The sequence below is a fragment of the Silene latifolia genome, chromosome 7 (assembly GCF_048544455.1).
Source record: "Silene latifolia isolate original U9 population chromosome 7, ASM4854445v1, whole genome shotgun sequence".
Taxonomy (NCBI): domain Eukaryota; kingdom Viridiplantae; phylum Streptophyta; class Magnoliopsida; order Caryophyllales; family Caryophyllaceae; genus Silene; species Silene latifolia.
In genome coordinates, this window is record NC_133532.1 from 127,020,712 (window position 1) to 127,045,053 (window position 24,342).

General features: G+C 36.0%; 3 protein-coding genes across 3 annotated transcripts; 1 reads left to right on the top strand and 2 right to left on the bottom strand.

Moving 5' to 3' along the window:
- Nucleotides 1-4,238: 4,238 nt before the first annotated feature.
- LOC141590793 (cysteine-rich repeat secretory protein 57-like) lies at nt 4,239-9,606 on the bottom strand. Its single transcript, XM_074411351.1, has 3 exons — nt 9,561-9,606; nt 7,816-8,311; nt 4,239-4,917 (listed from the first exon to the last, which is right to left on the bottom strand). Exons 1-3 carry the CDS (start codon nt 9,604-9,606, stop codon nt 4,239-4,241), a joined length of 1,221 nt encoding a protein of 406 aa, XP_074267452.1.
- A 129-nt stretch (nt 9,607-9,735) lies between these two features.
- Nucleotides 9,736-16,305, top strand: LOC141590794 (putative disease resistance protein At1g61300). The gene is made up of 5 exons (XM_074411352.1): nt 9,736-9,748; nt 12,630-15,420; nt 15,505-15,602; nt 15,656-15,712; nt 16,181-16,305. The coding sequence occupies exons 1-5, from the start codon at nt 9,736-9,738 to the stop codon at nt 16,303-16,305; spliced, it is 3,084 nt and encodes a 1,027-aa protein (XP_074267453.1).
- A 158-nt stretch (nt 16,306-16,463) lies between these two features.
- On the bottom strand, nt 16,464-20,839 carry LOC141593069 (protein DETOXIFICATION 40-like). The gene is made up of 7 exons (XM_074414013.1): nt 20,456-20,839; nt 19,415-20,046; nt 18,979-19,035; nt 18,629-18,867; nt 17,873-17,991; nt 17,580-17,666; nt 16,464-16,671 (listed from the first exon to the last, which is right to left on the bottom strand). The coding sequence occupies exons 1-7, from the start codon at nt 20,786-20,788 to the stop codon at nt 16,609-16,611; spliced, it is 1,530 nt and encodes a 509-aa protein (XP_074270114.1). The 5' UTR covers nt 20,789-20,839; the 3' UTR covers nt 16,464-16,608.
- Nucleotides 20,840-24,342: the final 3,503 nt, after the last annotated feature.

Sequence of the window (24,342 nt, forward strand, 5' to 3'; positions counted from 1 at the left end):
TTGATAGAATTATAGGAATAAATCTACAACTACAAGGGACATATATTGATACAAGTTGTCTTAATTTATTGCAAATCAACAAATATTATTATTAGTTGATTTTTCCTATGTTTAATAATGTACTTTATGCAATATTCCGTACTGCCGTATATGTTATCAACGTTAGCTTCACGTTATAACGTCGGACGGCTATGCTCAGAGAAACGAATTGACCGTTACGACATTTTGATTTTGTTAGAATTTACGTGACCTAGCAATAGCGACTCCTTCTTGGGTCAGTAAATTGATTATACATCCGATGTACTACCACCAGTTTTGTAATACTCCGTATTTATGAGTTTTTGGGTACTCTATCGAGTAGGCCTTACTCTGTCGAGTAAGGGTAAGTTGCGAAATAAAATAGTTTCTGACCTGTTGGGTACTCGATCGAGTAGCTGGGGCACTCGATCGAGTAAGGGGGTACTCGATCGAGTACCTTGGGTACTCGATCGAGTAGCCGGTTTTACGGGAAGTTTTCTCGGGTTTTGTTAATTATGCGATTAAGGTATTTAAGTCATTCGTCATTATTCTAAATCACTTTTACAAAACCTAAATTCTTGTTTAAGAGAGAAAGCAAACAAGTTCATCTTCTTAATCGCATTCTTAGCAATTCCCGGAGTTCAGACGGTCAGTTCTTGTCGTTGTTTATACCGTTGAGTTCCTTGCGTCGAGGGTAAGATCTACGTACCCTTTTTATTGTCTTTCCTTTGTTTTGGTTAAACCCTAATTTAGAGATTTGGGGGTTTTATGTGTAGTATGTGATTTGGTAGCCCTTATGTGTTGTATGATAGGAGGAGGGTTCATAGAAGAGGCTTTTTGACTCGGTGAGAGACCGTCTCGATTGTGTGCATATCGGGTAGGATTTCTACTCGTATTAGTCCCATAATGGGATATTGGTGATGTCTTTGTATTTGGTTGTTTGATATGATGATTGTATTGTGTTTGTGGTTGTGATTCTTTGTTGATGGTTCTCGAGATGCGTTCTCGGCTGAGTGGGGTCACTTGCGGGAGTGACTTCACGCCCTAGTTTCGCCCTTCGTGGAACCCGCCACGGAAGGGGATGTGCACATTAATGGACAGGGTTATCGCTCGGTATGATGAGCGGGGCTTAGGTGGGAACGGCTGCGGTCCCCCAGCGGGGTGGTCCGGTGGACGATCGATGATTGAGATGATTGGAATTGGTTGGTTGTGTGTGTGTGTGATTAAGTCGTCTGTTTATCTTATTGTTGATATATGTATTGAATTGTGTGATTAGTCCTGACCCCGTTTAAATGTTTTAAAACTGCGGTGATCCATTCGGGGTGGTGGCGAGTTATGGAGCAGTGTGATATGACGCGTATGGGAGAGCTGGGATGAGTCATCACGTGGCAGTTAGAAGTCTTCCGCTGTGTCAGACGAAGTCTAGTAGCTTTGATAGTTTTAGCTGTAGACCGTATGAGAACCCTGTAATTCCTTTTATTAGTTTTGGTTTTGAACATGTAATCACTTAAACTATAATTACTTTAAAAGTACGTTTCTTTATTGTCTTATGATATTCAGTACCTCGGGCAACCGAGATGGTAGTATCCTTATACCTGAGTGGTCCTGGTAAGGCACTTGGAGTATGGGGGTGTTACAAGTTTATACTTTCTGAGCATTATAATAAAGTTTTTGAGCTTTGTTTTAAAAATTATGAGTCTTACTATAAAGTTTCTGAGTTCATTTACTAAAACATTAAGCTCAACAAAATTACAATAAAATTCAAAAACATTACATATAAAACTTACATAAATTTGAGTTTTGATGGAAAAAAAAATTAAAATCTAAATTATAAACTTTATCAAGCTCAGAAAATATACACATATGCTTAAAAACAAATAGATTTGAAGTAATAAGCTCAAAAAAAATAGAAAAATGCTCAAAAACAAGTAAAATCTGAGGTAATACATCCGATGTATGTTCCTTTTTCTCTTCTTGGGTGGACATAGCCAATAATTTTACTTGTGAACCACACGTATATCTATATTAACTTTATTTATTATTTGCTATTATTTTAATCCTATCGCCATTATTAATAACTATTGGGTAACGAGACGGCGGCTACGTTACAATTAGACCTGGTAAAATGGGCCAGACCCGAATGACTCGACCCGAAAAGGCTGATCCGAGATCCGAAAATGACCCGAAATCCGAATTGACCGGACCCAGACCCGACCCGAACATTGTCTGACCTAATGTTGACCCGACCCAAGGTGACCCAATCCGAAAAGACCCGACTCATAATTGACCTGATCCCAAATGACTTGAAGTGACCCAAAATGACCCGAAGCGACTAGTACTAACTCATATTAATACTATATATATCAAAATAAAGTTTCATTGGTTACAATAATCTCTAATAAATAGTTAAATTTGCAAAATAGTATTTCTTAATCAAAATAGTATTAACTTAAGTGCTTAGCCATTAACTCAAAAGCAACCCGACCCAAAATTACCTATACCCGAAAATGACCTGATCCGAAATGACCCGACAACAGGTCACCCGAAATTGATCCGAAACCCGAAATAACCCGACCTGACCCGAAATATGTGACAGACCCGAAATGAACCGACCCAAACTAACCCGACCCGTACTCGACCCGAATGACCCGTTTTGCCAGGTCTAGACTTACAATAGAGACTTTGAAGGCCCATGTTCAAATATGGGACTTTGGAGTCTCTTATTCTTTCTAGTAAAATTTAAGTGCAAGATATGTGTGTGAGCTTGTGCATCCCCCTACTATTAAGAGAATAAAAATTCTCTTAGTTTTCCCTCGAAAAGGCATCTAGCTAAATAAGGTAACAAGTAAAAAAATTCATTACATTATTATCTTTTCAATTAATATATTCTTTTAATTAAATTCTAATATTTTTAATTAAAATTCATATTTATGATTTTTTCACTGAAATCCATAATTTACTATGCAATCATTTCCATTTACCTAAATATTATTTTTATCAGTTACACTCTAAAATTACGCAAACCTATTTCTTATGCAGTCTTTAACATAATTATTGTCATCACTTACACCCTAAAATTACGTAAATCTGTTTCTTATATTATCCTTCATCGGTTACACACTAAATATGGTGTATATTTTAAAGGACGTAACAATTTTTATGTTTTTTTAATTAAAAATAAAAAAATATTAGTCTAATTATTCGTAAATCGTCTTTTTAAGTGCGTGGTATACTGTTTTTACCTCTTATTGTTATACGGTTTATACGCATTTTAATTAGATTTTACATTTTTACATCACTTAATTGTAATTTAATGTCATAAATTAGTTTCATGCAATGATATATCGCCATTATAGAGTTAATTTTTATAGCAAAGTAAAAATGGTTTAAGACAAAAATAACTTAACTTAAATTGTCTTTTGATTGTAATAAACTTTCATTTTCTACCTCTTACTAAGATTATATTAGTACATTATAACATTAAAGGTACAATTAATTTATGCAATTAATATAATGAGAATGTCTCTTTATAAAACAAAACTAAAAAATACCGTGCTGTAGCACGGGGATCTACACTAGTTGTATGATTACGATATTAAATTATTGATTGCGACGACTTTGTCACAAAACAAGCCTTTGTCAAATTGGGGACAAGCTAAGATCGAATAGGATAGGATGCCACCTCATCGACGATTTTAAACAGTTGAATGGTTATATCAAGGACCTAACCCAAATAGGGTATCTCTCATAATCTCATTATTTATGTTGAAATATGCCTTGAATCTGTTTGGCTCCCGTTTGAACGACCCTTCATGGAGTCTCCTTGTTGGAATATAAGTTATGGTATATGTTGTTTTTTAAGAGTTATTTCAATGTTTAAAGAGTACTATATAAACTCTCCCGCTCAGAACCTGGCGTGGAGGTTAAGGGGGATGTTAGAATGAATGTTGCTCTAATGGACACATATAATGAGCTCGCAGTTTGTTAGTAGGTCTTTACGACTTTGTTAGATTCTAACTAATTGATTAGTTGATCTTCAATGTGTATAAACATAAATTCATCATATATTTATTTATTTATTTATTTATTTATTTATTTATACATTCATTCATAATACAAACATCACACTTTCTATTTACATCATCGCTCGCAAATTCTTCTAGCTTCGGTAACAGAGCATCAGTGGCCGCTCATGAATTTCAATTCCTCCATGAATTCTTTCAAGGCGACTGAGGAGCATCGGCCAACGACGACTCATCATTCAAAAACGGACCGGTTGTATCATACCTCAACTGACAACTCGGTCTAAACGTAAGCACAAACACGCTTGTAGCACAACAACGCGTCATTCTAGAAAACGCATATTCCAAACACCTCTTGCACTGTCTAGTACTAATATCAGGGGTGCACTGTGCAAAGCTATACAAATACTCAGTCGACGTAAACAAGGCCTTACTAGAAGCGTATCGTTCAGGCGCAATTGAAGCCCTTACAATGACAACATTCATTTCAACTTCTAGTATCGGAGCAAATTCAGCATAATTTGTTACATTATCCGTAACATATCGATTGGCCCCAGGAGACGTCTCGGATTTAGAGAAGATATTACGATCTGCATAGCGTAACATGCATACATCGTACCATACAATGGCTTCACCAAATAAAGGGCAAACTTCGGTTATCTTTTGAGTCGCGTTCATGACACATGCATTACAAACTTCGAGACTAATGTCATATCGACATTGAAAGAGGCCGTATACTTCAGTGGAACCATCACCAGCTGTTGAAGTATAGAATCTGAGAGACGACGATCCGGTCGTAAGACTTGTGAAAAGGAGTTCGAGGTTCGTTTCGTAAATACTTCCCTCGACGAAATTTTGTTTGGTGTCCTCACAAACTCTGTTTACATATGAAAATTGTGCTTCAATTGTGATACAAAGTTGACAAATAACCAAAAGTGATACTAAAACAAGCATAATTCTTGCCATGCCGAAAGAATTATAATTATAATGCATGCAGGGGCGAGTTCAGGATTTATAATATGGTGTAGTATCAAGAATGTGATTTTTGATCACATATTTACAAGGGAAATTTTAGGCAAGTTGGTTTTATTTTATCCCAAGTCAACTTACATTGTTGGTTGAATTTTTCTAGTGATGATCATACAAGAAACGCGTTCAGTACCGACTGACACTTAAATCCCAAGTCAACTCTTCAAGGATAATATTGAACTGCCGAAACTCAATATCACCTGGTGGTGCTCTAAGTTATCAACGAAGAATATTGTGCCCTAAATTATCAACGAACAATAAATTGTTAATTAAATATGATCAACCTCAGGTTATATAACTCTCACAAGATTGGCTCTTGAATGGACTTGAACCTAAAGCTTTTAGGAATATATATTATTGAATATTTAACCACTAAAATTCTATCCTTACTGACTATTTAATCTTAGCATTGCTTCTATTAAAGTTGAATGTGTCTTTGAATACGTACGGAAGTTAAAAGAGACGTACAACCGTATAAACAATCCTTTGGAAAAGGCCAAAAGGTACACAAGACCAGCTAGCTTACAACATTAACCACTAACCAGCTAGGTATCACCGAACGCATACAGACAGACAATTTAGGGCTGAGCAAAAAATCCAATTATCCAAACTGATCCGAATCCAATCCGAATTTTTGGATATCCGATCCGAAAATTAAGTTTGGTTTGGATATCTGATCCGAAATCTTTGGTTTTGGTTTGGATATGGATATTAGAATTAAAACATTTGGATATCCGATCTGATCCAAAACTATAGTTTTCTAGTATAATTTCGAGAAAATAAAATTTTATTTGATACAACAACTTAATTAATGTTTAAAATATTAGAGAAATATCTAGGTGGTACTTACATTTTATAGCGAGAACATTGGAATAAGAATACGAAAGAAAATATCATGTAAAACTATGAATATAATCGTGTTTCAAACTTAATTTTAAAGTAAATTCAAAAGTATGGATATCCGATGGATATTCGCATCCGATCCGATTATTTTGGATACCCGAACATTGGATATCCGAGACATTTGGTTTGGATATTGGATATCTAACTTCAGGATTTCTAATATAGATATCCGATCCGAACTAGCACTTTGGATCAAATACCCAATCCGTACTCTGCCCTACATACAGTATGCTCCATCCTTTTAAATGAAGTCTGTACATTTGATTAAAATATAACTATAATATATGGTTGAAGTATTTATTAGGAAATATTGATGCAAGTTGTCTTATTTTATTGCAAAGTCAATGAACATAAATTGTTGAATTTTTCTATGTTTAACCAGTCTTATGTAGTACTCCGTACTACCGTATACGGAGTATATGTTATCGACGTTAGCTTCCGTTATAACGTCGGGATATGATGAAGAATATGGAAAAAGGTGACTGAAGACGACATGGCCTGATGGGTAAGGGTATATACTTAGACCTGTCAAAATTCGACCCGATCCGAAAACCCGACCCGTTTTTAGGGTTACAAACCCGGTTTTTTCGACCCGCGATCCGTTTGACCCGAACCCGAAATGACCCGTTATTTTAGGGTCGAGACCCGACCTGAACGGGTCGACCCGTTGGGTCAAAGGTAAATCAAGAATTTTATTAAAATATTAATATTTATATATTATATTTGAAAAAAATAGTTAAAAAGGTATTTTTTTTATTACTGAAAATTACAAAAACAACTAAAAAATTAATTTTATATAACTTTTATAATATTTAATAATAAAATAATTATTAAAAAAATTTTATTTTAATAATTATGTCAATATAATTAATGTAAACGTTGAATATGATTAAAATATTAATTTTAAATATGATTTACATTTAAAAAAGTATTTTTTAAATTAAAAAAATCATTTAAAAAAGACGTTAGAAATTATTTCCTGACCCGTATTCTGACCCTAACCCGACCCGTGACCCGTATAACCCGACCCGTATCTAGCCTGACCCGTATTCTGACCCGACCCGTATGACCCCACCCGTGACCCGACCCGCCCGACCCGTTTGACAGGTCTATATATACTCCATGTTAAAATCACGTAAAAAAAAACGTAAAACAAAAGGAATATGTAAACTTCTAGTTGAATAGGAGTAGTATTATTTATTACTAGTATTTTAGTTTATTTGTTTAATTAAATTTAATCAAACCAAATTTACTTTTACTTTTTTTATCATCAGTTGAATACTTTTTTTTAAGACATTTCGAACGTGCCTTTTCACTTTAACGTCCTCAAATTATCAACTTATCTCTGAATGACTTTTTTCAGTTCAGTTAATTTGATTTTTCTTTACCCTTAAATTTTCATTTATTTATTTTTATAATATATTATAATATATTTTTTAACTATTGCTATGAATTGATTATTATATTGTATATAAACCTCTTTACAAAGAAAAGAAATGAGTTCTTTTAATTCCATGGCTTCCATAGCTTTAAATTTATCTAAATTTAACACTTTTTCCATTTTTTTATGAATGACAAGTGGATAATAATACATGCATATTGATGATCAAAGTACTCCTCAAATCCATTTCTGATAATAAAAAAATAAAAAAATAAATAAAAATTTCAGGGACGTAGGGAGTATAATATATTACTCCATCATGTATACATTCATTAATAATTCATTCATTCATAATACAAACATCACACATTCTATTTACATTGTCTCTCGCAAATTCTCTAAAATTCTCCGGAGCATCGGGCAACCGATTAATCATACAAAAAGGGACCGGTTGTATCATACCTCAATACACAACTAGGTTTTAACACGGTCACATATATACTTACATTATAAGATGGTTCCAATTGAGACGACCGAGCATTGTCGAGACAATTCTTGCACCTCGAAACACTAATATCAGGGGTGCACTGAGCAAAACTATAAATATATTCCGACGTTGCAAATTTAGTTGTGTTTGACGCAAAATGAGGCGTCATTGCCGCGGCTTTTAATATGATGGTTTCCATTGCATCTTCTAGTACCGGAGCAAATTCAGCATAATTTGTTACAGTAATATTACTCGAGTTTATGGCCTCAGGAAATTCCTGAGAGGAAGAGAATATGTCATTACTCGAGTAGCGTAACATGCATTCGTCGTACCATATGATTGCTTCGGGTTCTAAAGGGCAATCTTCCTTTATCTTTAGACTCGCATCCATGACACATGCCTTACAAATATCAGGGCTAACGTCATATCGACATTGAAAGAGGCCATATACATCGTATGTATACTCGGCCCCTGTGAAATTATAAAATTTGGTAGAAGATGTTTTAGAATTGAGAGATTTGAAGACGAGATTGAGATTATCTTCATCATATTCACCACTAGGATAACATGTTTGATTTAGATATGTAAATTTTTGTGCATGAATTGTGATTATTGAAAGTTGACAAACCAAAAGAGAGACGAAAATAATAAGCACAATTCTACCCATGGTAAGGGACTTAGAATTATTATAATTATAATAATAATAATAATAATAATGATGTATATATGTCTCTCTTTTCTGATTAACACTAATGAATGAAAGTGATAATGGCTTATCGAAAATGTGATTTATGATGACATATATTTATACTACTATGGAATATCAATGGAAATTGTCTAATTTAATTTCAAGTTATCAACGTTAGCACGTCGAGCACCAACTCATAGATTATACAACCAGTTGTATGTGTTGTACGGTGTAGAATCTGAGCTTTGTGATGAAGTATCCGAGCTTTATGTTAAAGAATATGAATTTTATTAGAAAATATTGGGTTTATTTATTTACACATTAAAAACATGAACTTTGAATTAGCTCAGAAAGAATACATATAAGATCGGATTCTTATACTTTGGTTGTACAATGCTTATGGTACAACTGGATGTATAATCCTATTTGTGCGTCGAGCACAAATATTATCCTACAACCAGTTGTATAATAGCATTGTACAACCGGTTCAAAGTTGTTGAGCCTCTTATACAAAGTTGTTGAGCTATTTTACAAATTATTGAGCTATTTTATGAAATTATTGAGTTATTTTACGAAGTTAAGCTCAATAACTTTGTATCATAACTCGATAATTTTGTTAGTAGAGCTCAATAACTTTATAAGAAAACTCAACTACATTGAATAAGTTGTATATACAACCAGTTGTATAATACATTAACTGCACGTCGAGCTATGCTCAAGAAAACAAAGAACAAGCCTTTTGTTGTATGGGAACTTTCTTGATATAGAATTATTTGAATAAATCTACTATGATATTAGTATAATACTCCCTCCGTCCCGGTCATTTGTTGTCCTTTTCCATATTGGGGTGTCTCAGTGAATTGTTGTCCTTTCTATTTTAAGAATGACTTTGATGAGTAATTTGATCATTTACACCCAATTTGTTCCACTTGTCATTTTGTAATTGGTCCATTCCTCTTTCCTTGGTCTTTGTGCTAAAACCAAAGGACAACAATTGACCGAGACGGAGGGAGTATGTGCTTTGACCATTACCGCATTTTGATTTGGACGGACCTCTTCTCTTTAGATCGACATCCATTTTGGCTACGAAGTCTTCCTACCCGTCTAATAATATCTTCTGGTTGAGTTTCACGTGAGATTTAAAACCAGGTCATGAGTATCAGTCCTCATAACTTACCAGGGCTAAGGTAAGTGACATTGTATATTCATGAGACCAAAAGGTACGTTTTCGCGTGGTGACGTATTATTAAGATGTTAAGCAATTGATTGTGACGACTTCCTCATGGAACAAGCCTTTGTCAAATGAATTGCAACATATAGATTTATGATGTACCATTACAGGCAATTCTCATTTAAGACGGCATATCAGTGCGGGATAATGCCCCCCTCACGGAGTATTTGATCTTATGATTGCATACAAACGGAAGTTAGAAGAGACGTTCAATACTTAGAGTATAACTCAACTTGCTAACAAGCTCTTGAGAGGCAGAAAGGGTACCTAAGACCAGGTTTAGAGCCATACATAGACACATAGTAGTGCTCTGTAAATGGTATTATCAAGCTTTTGTTGAATATATATGTGTATAAGGAGTATTATTTTATTCAAATGATATGAATACGGTAAATGAAAACGGTATATGTGCAGTAGTGCAGAATATGTCAATGCATAAGCTTGTAAAAATTATATTAGAGGTTGATACTTAGATATATAGTACTCCCTCTGTCCCGGTCATTTGTTGTCCTTTTCTATTTTTGGATGGCTCAGTCAATTGTTGTACTTTCTATTTTAAGAATGTATTTGATGAGTAATTATTTGATCATTCCCACTCAATTTATTCCACTTGTCATTTAGTAATTGACCCCTACCCTTTTCTTGGTCTTTGTGCCAAAACCAAAGGACAACAATTGACCGAAATGGATGGAGTACCACACTACCAGTCTACCACCACATGCCTGGTGCCACATTGTTCAAAAATCCAAAGGGGGCCTCTCATCATTGAAATTCAAGGAGTTGTTTGGCCAAGCAGTAGTGGCGGTGAGTAATAGGAATATTTATAATAGTTGAGCTTCAACCATTACCTTAAGGTTTTGGTTGAGTTGGTTCATCTATTATGGTATCAGAGCCAGTGTGACTGAAGGTCACGGGTTCAAATCCTGGCAACCTCAAAACTCCTCAAAAACTCGAAGTGGAAACCCTTAAGGTTCTCAAAAACTGTACAAGCTAATAGAGATTCGGACTTTCAAAGAACTGTTACGCAGTGAATATAAAATCGATCATGGTACTCCAAACAACTATTGATTGGAGTCCTATGATTTTTTTTTTTTTATATTCTAACAATAAAAAAAAAGAGTAAATCATGCGAGTAGTCAACAAAGTGTGGAGAAGTATACTAGAAAATCATCAATTACACACGACCAAGCACGATTGCGCTCAATAAATACACGTTTTTGCATGTTTTTGCTGCCAAAACATCTAACATTATTTGAAGGTGTCATTTCTATCTTTAGTATTAATGATTAATGATTAATGATTTAATTCACATAACACCAATATTCTTGGACGAGTATAGGCCCCATTCTTTTCAGTAAAGTGAACTGAACTGAACTTAATGAAACTGAACTGAATTGAATTGAATTGAAGTAAGATTTTGTCCATGTTCTTTCTGGCCTTTTATAGCTAAATTGAACTAAACTGGAGTGAATAGAGCTGAGCTGAATTAAACAGAACTTAATGAAGCTAAACTGACTGAACTGAACTGAATAGAGTTTAAAGTAAGCCAGAAAAAACAAAGCCTTAATTTGTAATGAGATGAGTTGAACTAAACTGAAAATAGCTAAAATTAAGTCCAAAAGAAAAGGGTTATAATTATTAATTACCATAAACTAGCATGTTCTCGAGTAAGGTGTATAACTAACTATATAATAATTATTCCATGTGCATGTTATTATTTTTGTGGATTCGGAATGATTTTGTATTTGATTTACGTTGAAAGAAATAATGCATTACAAATGACAGAGAAATAAACATAAAAATTATATAATTAGGAGTACTTAAACTTAATGTATCCAAAGTACTTATTATTATTTGTTCATAGTTTCAGCTCAAATGTCTTAACAAAGGTACGCCACTTCTATGCATCTTATAAATTCTTGTACTTTGTTTATGTAAGAATGTTGTAAGATGTTTTATTTTACTCTGTATAATTCCGAGTATAACTTATACACCTCATTTAAAGATACTCGGTAACATATTTTGAAAATTGTGATCTGCAAAACTGGTGAAAAAAAAAAATTAACTTTGCTAGGAAATATATACGGAGTATGTCTTAAAAACCTGACTATATCGAAAATGTCTTAGCCTACAGGCCCTCGTGGTTATGAATTATGACTCGGGTTCGAATTCCCCTACTCCTAGGATGACTCCCTTGTTCTATGTTGTTTTTTACGAATCAATGATAGTATGCTTACAATATTTTTTCTGTCTCGGTCATATGCTTATATTAGTTATTCTTAATTAGATTTATACATCTACTTGTTCCGTATTCCTTAGCTGAATTTCACTCTGAGTGAAGCTTGGAAATATAACAGTCTGAAGCATCATGTTAGGTACGTCAGTTCTAAATCCCGTTAAATTACAGTACATTTTAGTTTTATGACGTCAAAAATCAAATTTTTTTGAGTTATAATGGAACTTTTTGAGATTAATGTTTAAATAAATAAACTCAAAAGCTTTGAAATATTATGCTTATAAGAATAGTGATAATAGGTTGAGAAAAAGGATTGTACATTAGATGTACTACCTCACGAGTTTTTGAGTTTTTATGTATTTTTTTGAGTTTTATATAGTTTATAAATTACCGTACATTTTAGTTTTATGACGTCAAAAATCATATTTTTCTGAGCTTATATGTATTTATTTTTGAGTCATAATGGAACTTTTTGAGATTAATGTTTAAGTAAATAAACTCAAAAACTTTATAATAAAACTCAAAAAATTTAAATTAAAACTCAGAAACTTTTTCTTAATGCTCAAAAACTATACTATCTGATGTACTACATCAGATGTATAATCTACTTACTGTGTTGTTTTTGTATTTGCAGCATCTGAAGTTCTTACTCTTGGAGCTGCACTATTTGGATTACTGACATCAATTGCAGGATCATCAGCTTGTTTCTACAACTCCTACAGAACAAATAGAATAAATTTATCGATTCTAAAAGTCCGACTGAACAATTTAGAAAATTTGATCGACGTAGTTCAGCAGAAGCTGAATGGGATTGATGTGCTTAAACCTGATCCTAGCCCCTGGCTTGAACAAGCCAAAGAGTTCGTCACAAGATTGAATATTCCCGATCTTGAGCATCGTCTAAATGAGAACTGTGTTAATAGCCCGGTAACCAACCTGTGGCACCGATGTGGAGCTGGAAGGACGATTGAGATAAAGATTCAGGAATTAGACGAGCTTTTACAGAATGGTAGACACGTTTCTCGAGAAACAAAGATCAAAGGGTCTAAACAGCCTGAAGTGTCTATTCTAGGAACTGTCAGAGAACAAATAAGGCAAAAGATGTGGGACCAGGTTTCACGAGGAGACGGAGCTGCAATAGTCTGTGTTCATGGAGTAGCTGGTGTTGGAAAGACGGCTGTGGCTTCAGTCATCCATAATCAAGTATTAGCAGAGCTGAACGATTTTGAGACCGTCATTTGGGTGAATGTTGAGTATGGATCGGGACTGAGGCATATTCAAGAAGAACTAGCTAGTAAGTTACATGTAGACGTGTCAGGCGATATGGATAATGTGCAGAGATCAAAAACGCTGCGCAGCGTGTTGATGCAGAAGGGTAAATTCTTGTTGGTTTTGGATTCTATGTGGCAAGCTTTCTCGCTACATGATATCGGGATTCCAGAGCCTTTTGGTAGTTCTAAGATGATAGTGACTTCGAGAAGCTTTGCTCTTTGTAGAAAAATTACTACAAAGTATAAAAGCAAAGAGATTCTCGAAATTAAACCTCTTTCTGAGAATGAGTCTTGGGAGCTATTTAAGGGTGAAGTCGGAGCTAACATATCGCACTTGGATGATGAAACTCTTCATATGGCGAAGCTTGCAGTACAAGACCTTGATGGCCTTCCTTTGGCAATAAAAATATTAGCCGAAATTTTAGGTGATATGCATGACGACCATCCAAGCAGTATAGACGCTGCTTGGAAGGAAGAATTATTGGTATTGAGATCATCAACATCTTTTCTCGGTAGCAGAACGCAAGAATTACTTGATTGTTTCAAGCATAGTTACGAGAATTTAGGAGAGATTTCGATGTCAGCATTTATGTATTGTGCATTATTCCCTAAGGGTTACTCTTATTTGATGAATGTAAGAAAGTTGATTGAGTATTGGATGTGGGAAGGGATTTTAGGACCGATTACATCCATAGACGAGACAGCGAGGTATGGAAGGAGAATATTGAATGAAATTAAAGATGCTCATCTTCTAGAGAATGTTCATGAGGCTGGAAGGGAAGATTCAGTCAAGATGCTCAATGTCGTACGACATGTTGCAGCTGATGCTATTGTTAAGTCAGGCTGTCGATTTTTCATTCAAGGCGGAAATAACCTCAGTGTGTTGCCTTTGGCAAATACTTGGCCTGCAGACACTGAGAGAGCTTCATTTGTGCAGAATCAGTTGCAGGATTTGCGTAACTTTCCGACTTGCAAGAAATTATCCTCGCTTTTACTGCAAGACAATCCTTCGTTAAATCTGATCCAACCCGAGAACTTCTTTTCTAGGATGCTCGGTCTTAAAGTCCTTGATTTATCCCGAACCAACATTTCTTCCCTTCCGAAATCTCTATCTGGTTTGAAAAATCTACAAGCGCTTCTTCTGCGTGACTGTCCAAACCTTAAAAGTATACCGTCTTTGTCAAACCTTCAGAAATTACTCGTGTTGGATCTTGCAGGAACCCTTTTAGAACAAGTCCCTGACGGACTTGGTTATTTGACAAGCTTAAGGCGTCTAGACCTTTCTCAAACTATGGTCGACATTTTTCCGGCTAATATAATAAACAAGCTAACCCAAGTTGAAGAACTGTTACTGATAACCGCTGATGGCGGAGGTTATGTATGGGGATCGAGACAGATAGTTCCACAATGGCCTGGCGTCTGTGTCGAAGAACTAGCTGACTTAAAACGGTTAGCTGTTCTTCACATTACCTTCCTGAATGCGAAAGTCTTCAGTACTTATGTGGCCGAGATGGAACAGAAGCGTACTCTTGCTCCGCGGAAGTTCAGGTTTTGTGTGGGTGGTCTGTATACTGGTATCGATGATGCTGGTGATAACAGTGTAGCAGTAATTGGCGATTTCAGTATACGTCTTCCTGATAAAACATCGGTGTTGCATCTGTTGTTTTACAGTCAGATAGTTACTTCTCTGAAAATTGAAGGTTGCATTCGGGATTTAACAGTCGTGGACGTGTCAGATTTCGATGAATTAACATACATGTTCACTGCTGAGATGCTAGGCAACTTAAGAAGCCTTAAGGAGATACGCGTTAAACGATGTAAGAAGATGAAAGGTATTATACAGCCAGACGAAGAAGGTAACGCTTGCTCAATTACCCTCCCGGAGTTGATGACACTAGTTCTGTTTGACTTGCCGGAACTGAAGAGCATATACCAAGGGGAAGTATTGAACTGTCCGTCTTTACGTGGGGTCGAGGTTTGGGATTGTGATCAATTGAAGCTTCCTGAAATGCTGTTAGGGCGTAACAGCGGAATTATTGAAATTAAAGGAGGTAAAGAATGGCTGGAGACGGTCAAATTGCAAACACCGAGTTCAAAGTCTACGTTCAGGTTCAGCGTTGCATCCGTACCTGATAAGCTGTCGTCTGCTCCCTGGTATGCTCGTAACTCAGCCTACAATACGGGTTTTACAGTTTCTTGTAGCTAATGTGTGCTCTGACTGCATATAACATTTTACAGTTTTCGGATAAGAAGGCAGGAATCCTTCGTCGCTGAGAAGACTGAAAATCAGACTCAAAATAGAGGCATTTTCGGTAAATCCAGATACCCTGATGACTGTAGGTTCAAGACCTTAACTTTAAAAATACTAAAATGTCATCTTGTTTTGCAGGTATTCGGTCTGTCGTCATATTCACGAAACTTGTTAGTCGTGAAGGTAGTCTAGCAAGTATGTCCTCACTCTTTAACTGTTATTATCACGTCCTACATTTTAACCAAAGTTGGCTGGTGTGAGTGGTAAGGACTCTCATCTCTTAAGCAAATGGTCAGGGGTTCGATTCCTGACTCTTGCGATAAATTGCCTTTAAATTGCCTTCAGTACAAGAAGGAGACCTATGAAATTATACACCTTGCCCGCGTATTAACAGAGTTTACACAGGTGAAAAAAGCACACCAGTGAATAATACCGGCAGCAGTAGCCTCAGCAGATTTTTCCGAGTCAAGGGTGGTGTCGCCTCTTCACACTCAGCTGAAGACCTGCATCTCACCCACACTACAAGCGATACTGGAGATTCTGCTTCTGAACATTCTGTTAGGTACATTATTCATTGATTTAGAATTTTGCAGACTATTTTTCTCTTTACATTGCGATGAAATATTGGAACTGTCGCTAATTGGACAATGACCGCGATCACAGGCCTGACGGGATTCAAGAACACCGGCAGAAATCGCTCTGATTCACAGTCAGTCTGTTCCATCTGTTCTGTTTTACTGCATTCTGATGTTTCTGTTTGCTATGAACAATGTTTTACTGCATTCTGATGTCGGATTTCGTATAAATAGCTCAACTAAAGACTGAAAATAAGATGAAATCTCGGAAATTTATTCAAAAAAACAAATGAAGCGCAATCACTTATTCTTGCTATGAATATCCTAAATAAAACTCCCTGTCTTATTTTTTTTTGGTGCATTTTTTCGCGTTTTCAATATATGAATCGATCTTTAGGAAGCAGTCGAACTGTTATGCAGCTCATTTTTGCAAGTCGGAGTTGCAGTTTTATTGTGCCTTAGTATGTGATACTGTTTCACTTATTGCATTGCTCATATTCGGTTGTTATCAGTGATTTAATTGAGAAGCGGCTCTTTCTTAGCGTCCCATGTATTTAGTCGTTGTACCGCCTTCTCTACCTGCAAAAACCGAGTTCAATGTGTAAGAAAAAAATATCATTTGAAATGAAAAAACTAATACTCGGTACATAATCGCCACGACCAAGAATGACCCGAGCCGACACAATCACATCAACAACAACTAGCCCGAAAACAACAGATATAACACCTGAAATTCAACTTATATAAATTAGACCTGGCAAATCGGGTCAACGGGTCGGATCGGTTCGGGTCGGGCCAATTTAGGTCGGGTTATTTCGGGTTTCTTGAATTTTCGGGTTTGTTCAGATCGGGTCGGGTAATTTCAGGTTGCCGAGTCTGTTTCGGGTCAAGCGGGTCGGGTTATTTCGGGTCGAGTCATTTTCGGGTCAATGATTAAGAGAGAGAAAGTGATTTCAAGTCCTTTGGAGTCAATTAAAGTTATATTTTGTTGGGTCATTTTCGGGTTGAGTGGTTTCGAGTCAAGTAATTCGGGCCGGGTTTGTTACGGGTCCATTAAAGCTCGGGCCATTTTCAGGTCGGGTCGGGTCAATTCGGGCTTCGGGTATCATTCGGGTGCAGCAGCAGCCCAGGTCGATTTCGGATCTCGGGTCAGCTTTTTCGGGTCGGGACAATCGGGTCGGGTTGATTTTGTCATGTCTACTTATATTACGGCACTCAGCATTCCTAACCTGTATTGACCCGAACACAAAATAACCCGTATGGCCTTCTACGAAGTCTGATGAGTGATGACCATGCATAACACGAGGGAACAAAATATGTTACCGTCCATGTTAGCAAAATATAGAAGGGTCGTTATCAACTGAACTTTGAGTGAAATCCGACTTTATTTTGGCAGAATTTAGATTCGAACTTGTCCCACATTCTTTCGTCGGTAACATTAATTGACAATATTGACCCTACAGACTAAAGTATGATAATAAACTTACCTCCTTTTCCCAATCTGTCCAATAGGTAACCCACAATAAGATGATAGTTTGCATTGTTGTACCTCCAAGCATTCCTCCCCATAATCCCTTTCCAAATATAAAATCACGAAAAAAAATTAAGTCAATTCAAAAAGAACTAGTACTAGTGTACTACTATATAACCATAATAATAATAATTCTCGGTATCATCTTCTCACATTCAATAATAAACTCTATATATGTTGTGTGTGAGAGGGCAGTATCGAGACTCTGTACCACCCGGATTGTCCAATAATCGAGTTTCGGTGGCATACCTTAACTCCTAAATTGAAGTAAAAGCCAAGGAGTACACCAAGAGGTATTCCAACCACATAAAAGCATCCCACATTTACATAGGCAACAAATGTTTGCCATCCACATCCAACTGCCACCCCTTCAAATAATCGAAAAATTAAGTAATATCAATATCGTTACATACGGAGTATTATATAATCGTATAGTAAGAATGACGATCATGGTATTAAATCTAAGCCAATTTTTTGGCTAAATAGGGTTATATTTAGGAACTTTTTTCCAAAACAGGCATTTTTCACAAATTAATTATCAAAATGGGTCGACTTTCAAATTTATTACCCAAAATGGGTCCACGTCATACCGAAACTAGGCTCGGATCCAAGTCGCCAAGTCGGTCAGCGACTATACCCAAAGCTTTGCAAAAATTGATCCAACTCTCAAAACGCCACCCGAGCTGGCGATTTCTGCAATTTATTACCCAAAGTGGGAAAGGGGAAGGTGATTTCTGGATTATACAACGAAACAAGTCGCCAAGCGGGCTGGCGATTTGCCTCCTCAGCCTAGGTTCAATAAATCCGATCCTACGTGGACCCATTTTCGGTAATAAATTTGAAAGTCGACCCATTTTGATAATTAATTTGTGGAAAATGCCTATTTTGGAAAAAAAAATCGCTATTTAGCAAATTAATTAGACAGTCGTGATTTGATGCATTTCTCGACATTATTTTCATTATTACGGGTTATTTAGGAATACTGTACAGTATAGAACCTAATACCTGATAAAACAGGTTGAACACCATTGAGTACAATGGAGAGGGCTAGGTAAGGAGATAAATCAGCAACTGCATTGGAAACTTCTGTGCCACCAGTGAAGATATAACTGAGCTGATACCGGAAAACGAGTACTATGACAGCGCTTATTAGCGCGATGACTAAGGACATTGTTGTCACTGCTACTACTGAAAATGATGCTGACTTTGGGTGCCTTGCTCCTAGCTCATTGCTCACCCTTACACTATCAATATTGCATCAGCCAAAACACAGCATTGCAAAATCACAAATTCTTATATAAGACGATATATGATAATAAGTTCGTTTCTACAGTATATAAGGAATTAGTACTAACCTTGCTGCTGCATTGAATCCAAGTGAGATACAGAACACCCATAATGATATTGACATGCTGCCATGATCACAATTTAAACACATTTAAAATCGTATTGCCTTTCGTTGTAAACGACTTTTATGTTAAGAGTGTAAAACCGATATTGGGACTTCAACCATCAGCATCAGCTTAAACTTTTGGTTGAGATGGTTTCTTGAAATGGTATCAGAGTCAGTGTGACTAAAAGGTCACGGGTTCGAATCTCAGCAACCCCCTCAATTCTAAAGTGGAATATTAGCACCGGGTATAGGGAGACCTGCCGTTGCATTCACACTTCAAGCCCAAAGGGCATTCGTGTGAGAGGGCGTATTAAAATGTAAAACCGATTGGGACTCCAGCCATCAGCTTAAGCTTAAACTTTTGGTTGAGACGTCAAGAACTGCGTAAATGTTGTTACCTTACAGAGAGGGAGTCCAAAGCAAGCTGAGCATTGTCAAACAATCCAGCAATCAACACCAAAATCTGGAAGTACCAAGTCTCCAAACAGAGCATCACCGCCGACGAAGTGGATAACTTGAGAAAATCCCAAAGCCCACTAAACGCGGCCGGACTAAACCCGGTCCAAGTATACTTAAACCTACTACTATACAGTATATACACAAATTGGGCAACCACAATTATCCACCAAGAGAAGCTAAGTACCAATGAAGCTCCAAGCAAACCCCAACCCAACTTGAACATCACGACCCACGAGGCGACAATGTGGAACACTAGGGCCGCGACTGAGATGTACGCGCTAGGGAAGACGACGGATTGGGCTTGGAGGAATTTTTGGATTGGGAAATTGCAAGCGTAGGCGAATATTTGTGGGATTAGCCCAAGTATGAAAATGTGGGCCATTGAGGCTATGTCCTCTGGCTCCCCTAGTATTAGGAGGATGTCCTTTGAGAATATGTAGACTAATGTTAGAGGTATTCCGGTGACGGTTAGGAGGATCGTCGATCTTTGCATGTAAATTCCGAGCATCTCGTATTTGTTTGCCCCGTATGCTTGTCCACATAGTGTCTCTACTGCGCTTCCCATCCCGAGCTACATTGATATGTTACGTACATGAAATTAGACTCCGAAAGGTGCGGCCACATAAAAAGTTACAATTTATTTGCTAATAATCCAAAGGAAATTAGACTCCGAAAGGTGTGACCACATAAAAAGTTATCATTTGATGTTAAAAACTAAAAACTGATCATTTTATGTTAAAAATTTACTTTTTTTAACATAAAATGATGATTGTTTACCACAAAGTGATCACTTTTTACCTGTCGTATCATACAACAGTCGCACGATAGGGCAAAATGTTCTGTAGTTAGCAAGGACAAAATCCGACAATAAATCTTACTAATATAAGGTCCCATACGAGAATTAATATAAGCCATAAAAAATGAAATAAATAAAACAAACACATGAATATTGAGCAAATACAAACAAAAGAGAATAATACCATGAGGCCATAAGCTAAGACTTGAATGCCAGTGTTACCAAGAGAAGCAGCAGCAAGCTCAAGATTACCAAGATGTCCACAAAATATTTGTGTCGAAACCGATACAATGTTGTTAAGTAAGTACACTACTATGGCTGGTCCTGCTAATGGGATTAAGTATTTCATTTCGAGCCACGTCGCTAGCCACCACCGTTGGACTGTGGCTAAGTCATGGTTCGACAAGGTTTCTTCGAGGGCCGAGCTTACATGCTCGTCGCTTCGAGGTGGTGGTGGTGGTGGTTGTGATGGTGATGGTAGAAGGTGTTCATCATAGTCTTGCTCTTTAGAAACCATATTGTGATCCTATTTTTGTGTGGATGGCTTTACTTAATTGCTTACATTCCAAGCATATTGAGACATATATATATATATATAGACCAGGGCCTAGTTTTGTATCGCTGCCCGCTCTGAGCCCGGCACAAAAAAAAAAGGAAATTTTTCCGAGTATCTCTTAATTTGTCGGTTTTCCCATGGTCTGCTTTTAAAAATCTGTCTTGGTATCCTTAAGGTTTCATTTTTGTGCCCATGGTATCCCTAATTTAAGGGTCGTCAAATGGAGGTTAAGTTTTGATGATGTGGCAACAAATTAGTAATTAAAAATTACGGAATGTAAGCATATTGAGACATATATATAGACCTGGACACCTGGTCATTTGGGCGGGCTGGCCCGGTCAAGCATATTGACTCATGTTATATATATCCATCTCGATCTTAATATTTATTGATATATGAAGAGTTAAGAACGATAAACACCTAAGAGGGAGAGGGGGTGAATTAGGTGTACCTTTTAAAAATTTTCTCGTTTACTTGGTTAATGGCTAACACAAGTAAGATCTATTAAGTACGGGTTTGAGAAACTTAATGGATTGTAAGTTCAAACGCAGAAATGCAGTCTATGCAACAAGATGAGAGATCATTTTGCTGACAAAGACGGGCAACGAGATTAACGTGTGAAAGTGAAATGATAAGAAAACGTGAAAGTAAATGAACAAACAAGACGATGTTTAAAAATTGGTTCAGCTCCTACTCCGGAGCCTACGTCCAACCGTTATTTTATTGCTTGTTTAGAAATTTACTCAAACTTAACTAAACCATTACAATGAAAATAACTCGACAACCTACTCCGGTTGCAATTGCTTAAAGCTACTCCGTTTCAAGACTTTCTCTTGCTCAAAGCTACTCCGCTTCAAAACTTAAAGTTCTATCTCAACGGTTTACAGAGTCAGAATATCAGTGGTTCACTTAAGAACATGAAAATTACAATTAAGACCTAAACACGAGAATCATTGAACATATTCTTTTATGCAAATGATAAAGTTTAACCGATACTTGGAGATTTTACAGCTTTGAAAAACAATTGAAGACTTTTAAAAAACAGAAAACGGTTTTGCAAATGATTGAAGAACAAAGTTTTAAATGCTGAAAAGATTTGCAAAGTGTTTACAATGAATGCTCTCTCAAAGTCTTACCATAAATGATAAAGGAAATGTGTGGCTATTTATAGAGAAAGGAAGTGGAAGTGTGTAAGAGAAGAATCTTAACACTTCTTTAATCTAAAATCTATAGGTTTGTAGCATGCATTTTCATTTAAAATTATAAAAGAACAATCAGATTTGTGAGGCTCAAGGTGGCTGCATTTTTCAGAAGCAAAGGAATGTTTTCCATAAAATTTATGGGAACTCACAATTTTGCCACAAATGGAAAAAGCATAAGACCCATTTTTAGCATGGAAAACAACTTGCATTAATAGGATTGACATCTTTAAATTAATTTGCAAGCATATTCTTTTTGTTCTTTTTGTTCTTCAGTTTTGAAATAATGTTCCTCTTGAACATAGAAAAGCTTTTTAACGAATTTCAAACACTTGTAAATTTTTCCGAAAATTCTCCATACGTTAGTACCAGAAACCTTGGTGCAACAGTCACAAGAACTGTTGCACGGTTTTGCAGTCACTTAAGCTTAAAGAGAATATGTTTAACTACCTCGTTTACAACATTCTTTCTAGACAATGGGCATGCTTGACTTGTCTTTCATCTTGATCATCTTTGAACTTCTTTAAACAATCATTGGATGCTTCAATTTGCTAAACATTTAACTAAGAGGCAAACAATTAAATGATAATGAAACTTGGCATCATCAACCAAGTGTGTTCTAACAATATATATGGGCTAAAAAATTTTTGACGGAAAAATTATTGATCCATGTCAAATTATCACGTCCAAAGATAGATATTGAGCCTAATAGGGTCCTTATGTCATGGGATGATAAATGACAAGCTTGGTTACGCGTTCAAGTCGTCACTTAACTTCTAAAACTGAGTTTAATTGACGGAAAATAAAGTTTAGGGGTACACTTAGTGATAATGACAACAATTAGGGATACCATGTATGTTTTAAAAAGTGTAGGGGTACCATGTAGAAAGTCGAAAAATTGAGGGGTATCATGTAGAATATCCCTTTTAAACTCATTATCAATCTTTCAAAGCTTAAGGCCAGCCTCGAGCTGAATTCAAACATAACTCGAGTCTATATATAATTATTAAAAATTCATTTTTTTTCCCCATTCGATATTTTCAATAACTTGGAACTAATTTAGATGTTGCTCCCTTTGTTCTGGTCATTTGTTTACTTATTTCATTTTTGGGTGTTTCAGTCAATTGTTTATTCATTTGATGGGCAACTAGTGTTCATCCCGCGCAAATGCGTGGTATATTAGACCTTTTAATTTTTCAGTAAGTCTATCCGTCGCAAGCTTCTAATGGGACAAGTTCTCCCACTTGGGTAGATAAGACAAAGTATAGAGAATCCCAATGCAAATGGCTTGTCTTTTCCTACCCAAGTGACTAATACTTGACCTGTCGCAAGTTTGCGACGGATATGTCCGTCACAAATGAGAATTTGTGTTAATTTTTACTATAGTACTTATAGATTTTAGATTTATATCTCATGAATTTTAAAAAATAAAAATTAATCTTAAAATTACTCAATTTAATCAAGAGAATAGAGTAATTTCATGAAGTGTGTTTTTTATGAAAATATTTTAACTACCACAAATTATTTTAATAAATTCTTTTTTCGTCACGAAGTTAATAATAGGAATACAATTTATGTATAGATCATGGTTTTACATCAATTTCGTTTTATTTTTTTGTTAAAAGATTATATTTTTAAGTTTAATGATGAAAAAGTTATTTTTAAATGAAAAATTACTTTAATAAATGAAAATCTATTTTGTTTCCATATATAAACTTGAGCATTTTGGAGGGAAAACTTTAGAGAAGTTTTATTCTTTTAATATATAGGGGATTTGATCCTACGCACTCAATTTAGCCCACCTGTCATCAAAGAATTGACTCTTTCCTCTTTCCTTGGTATTTGTGCCAAAATTAAAGGTAAACAAATGACCGAAAATGAGAGAGTATATATAGAAAACATGGGCGAATCAATGATAATGTTTGGTAATTGGAATAGTGAAACCAAAATATAATCATGATAAATATTTTTATAAAATACGAGCAATATATTATCTAATCACACACTATTGAGCTGCTAGAGAGCCTTTCCAGCCAAATTAATGCTAGCTTATCTTTGCTTCACTCCTTAAATTCTCAAGTCGAGTCCAAACTTGAGTCGAGCTCGTAGTACAAGATTCGAGCTTTGACTGAGGCAAACTTGAGTTGCTCGCGACTTGTCTCGTCTCGTTATCACCATAGTCCTTCGTAGAATCGTAGGTCAATTGACTAGTATCAAAAAAGTCATAGCCTTGTCATAGAAATTAAGAGCACCTCTGTACGATGAGTTGGTCTTTCTTAAGACGAGCATATGTCTTAGATATTACTGGTTGAAATG

What these genes read in the sequence shown, in the direction of transcription:
- LOC141590793 (XM_074411351.1), bottom strand. Translation starts at nt 9,606, where the DNA reads ATGGATGTCGATCTAAAGAGAAGAGGTCCGTCCAAATCAAAATGCG. An exon ending in TCCGTCCAAATCAAAATGCG is followed by an intron (nt 8,312 to 9,560) that starts GTAATGGTCAAA and finishes ATAATTTCACAG; the next exon opens with GGGCCGAGTATACATACGAT. An exon ending in AAACCTAGTTGTGTATTGAG is followed by an intron (nt 4,918 to 7,815) that starts GTATGATACAAC and finishes ATATGTAAACAG; the next exon opens with AGTTTGTGAGGACACCAAAC.
- LOC141590794 (XM_074411352.1), top strand. An exon ending in ATCCAGATACCCTGATGACT is followed by an intron (nt 15,603 to 15,655) that starts GTAGGTTCAAGA and finishes CTTGTTTTGCAG; the next exon opens with GTATTCGGTCTGTCGTCATA. An exon ending in TCGTGAAGGTAGTCTAGCAA is followed by an intron (nt 15,713 to 16,180) that starts GTATGTCCTCAC and finishes CCGCGATCACAG; the next exon opens with GCCTGACGGGATTCAAGAAC.
- LOC141593069 (XM_074414013.1), bottom strand. Translation starts at nt 20,788, where the DNA reads ATGGTTTCTAAAGAGCAAGACTATGATGAACACCTTCTACCATCACCA. An exon ending in TCTTAGCTTATGGCCTCATG is followed by an intron (nt 20,047 to 20,455) that starts GTATTATTCTCT and finishes ATATCAATGTAG; the next exon opens with CTCGGGATGGGAAGCGCAGT. An exon ending in GGACAGATTGGGAAAAGGAG is followed by an intron (nt 16,672 to 17,579) that starts GTAAGTTTATTA and finishes CGGTTTTTGCAG; the next exon opens with GTAGAGAAGGCGGTACAACG.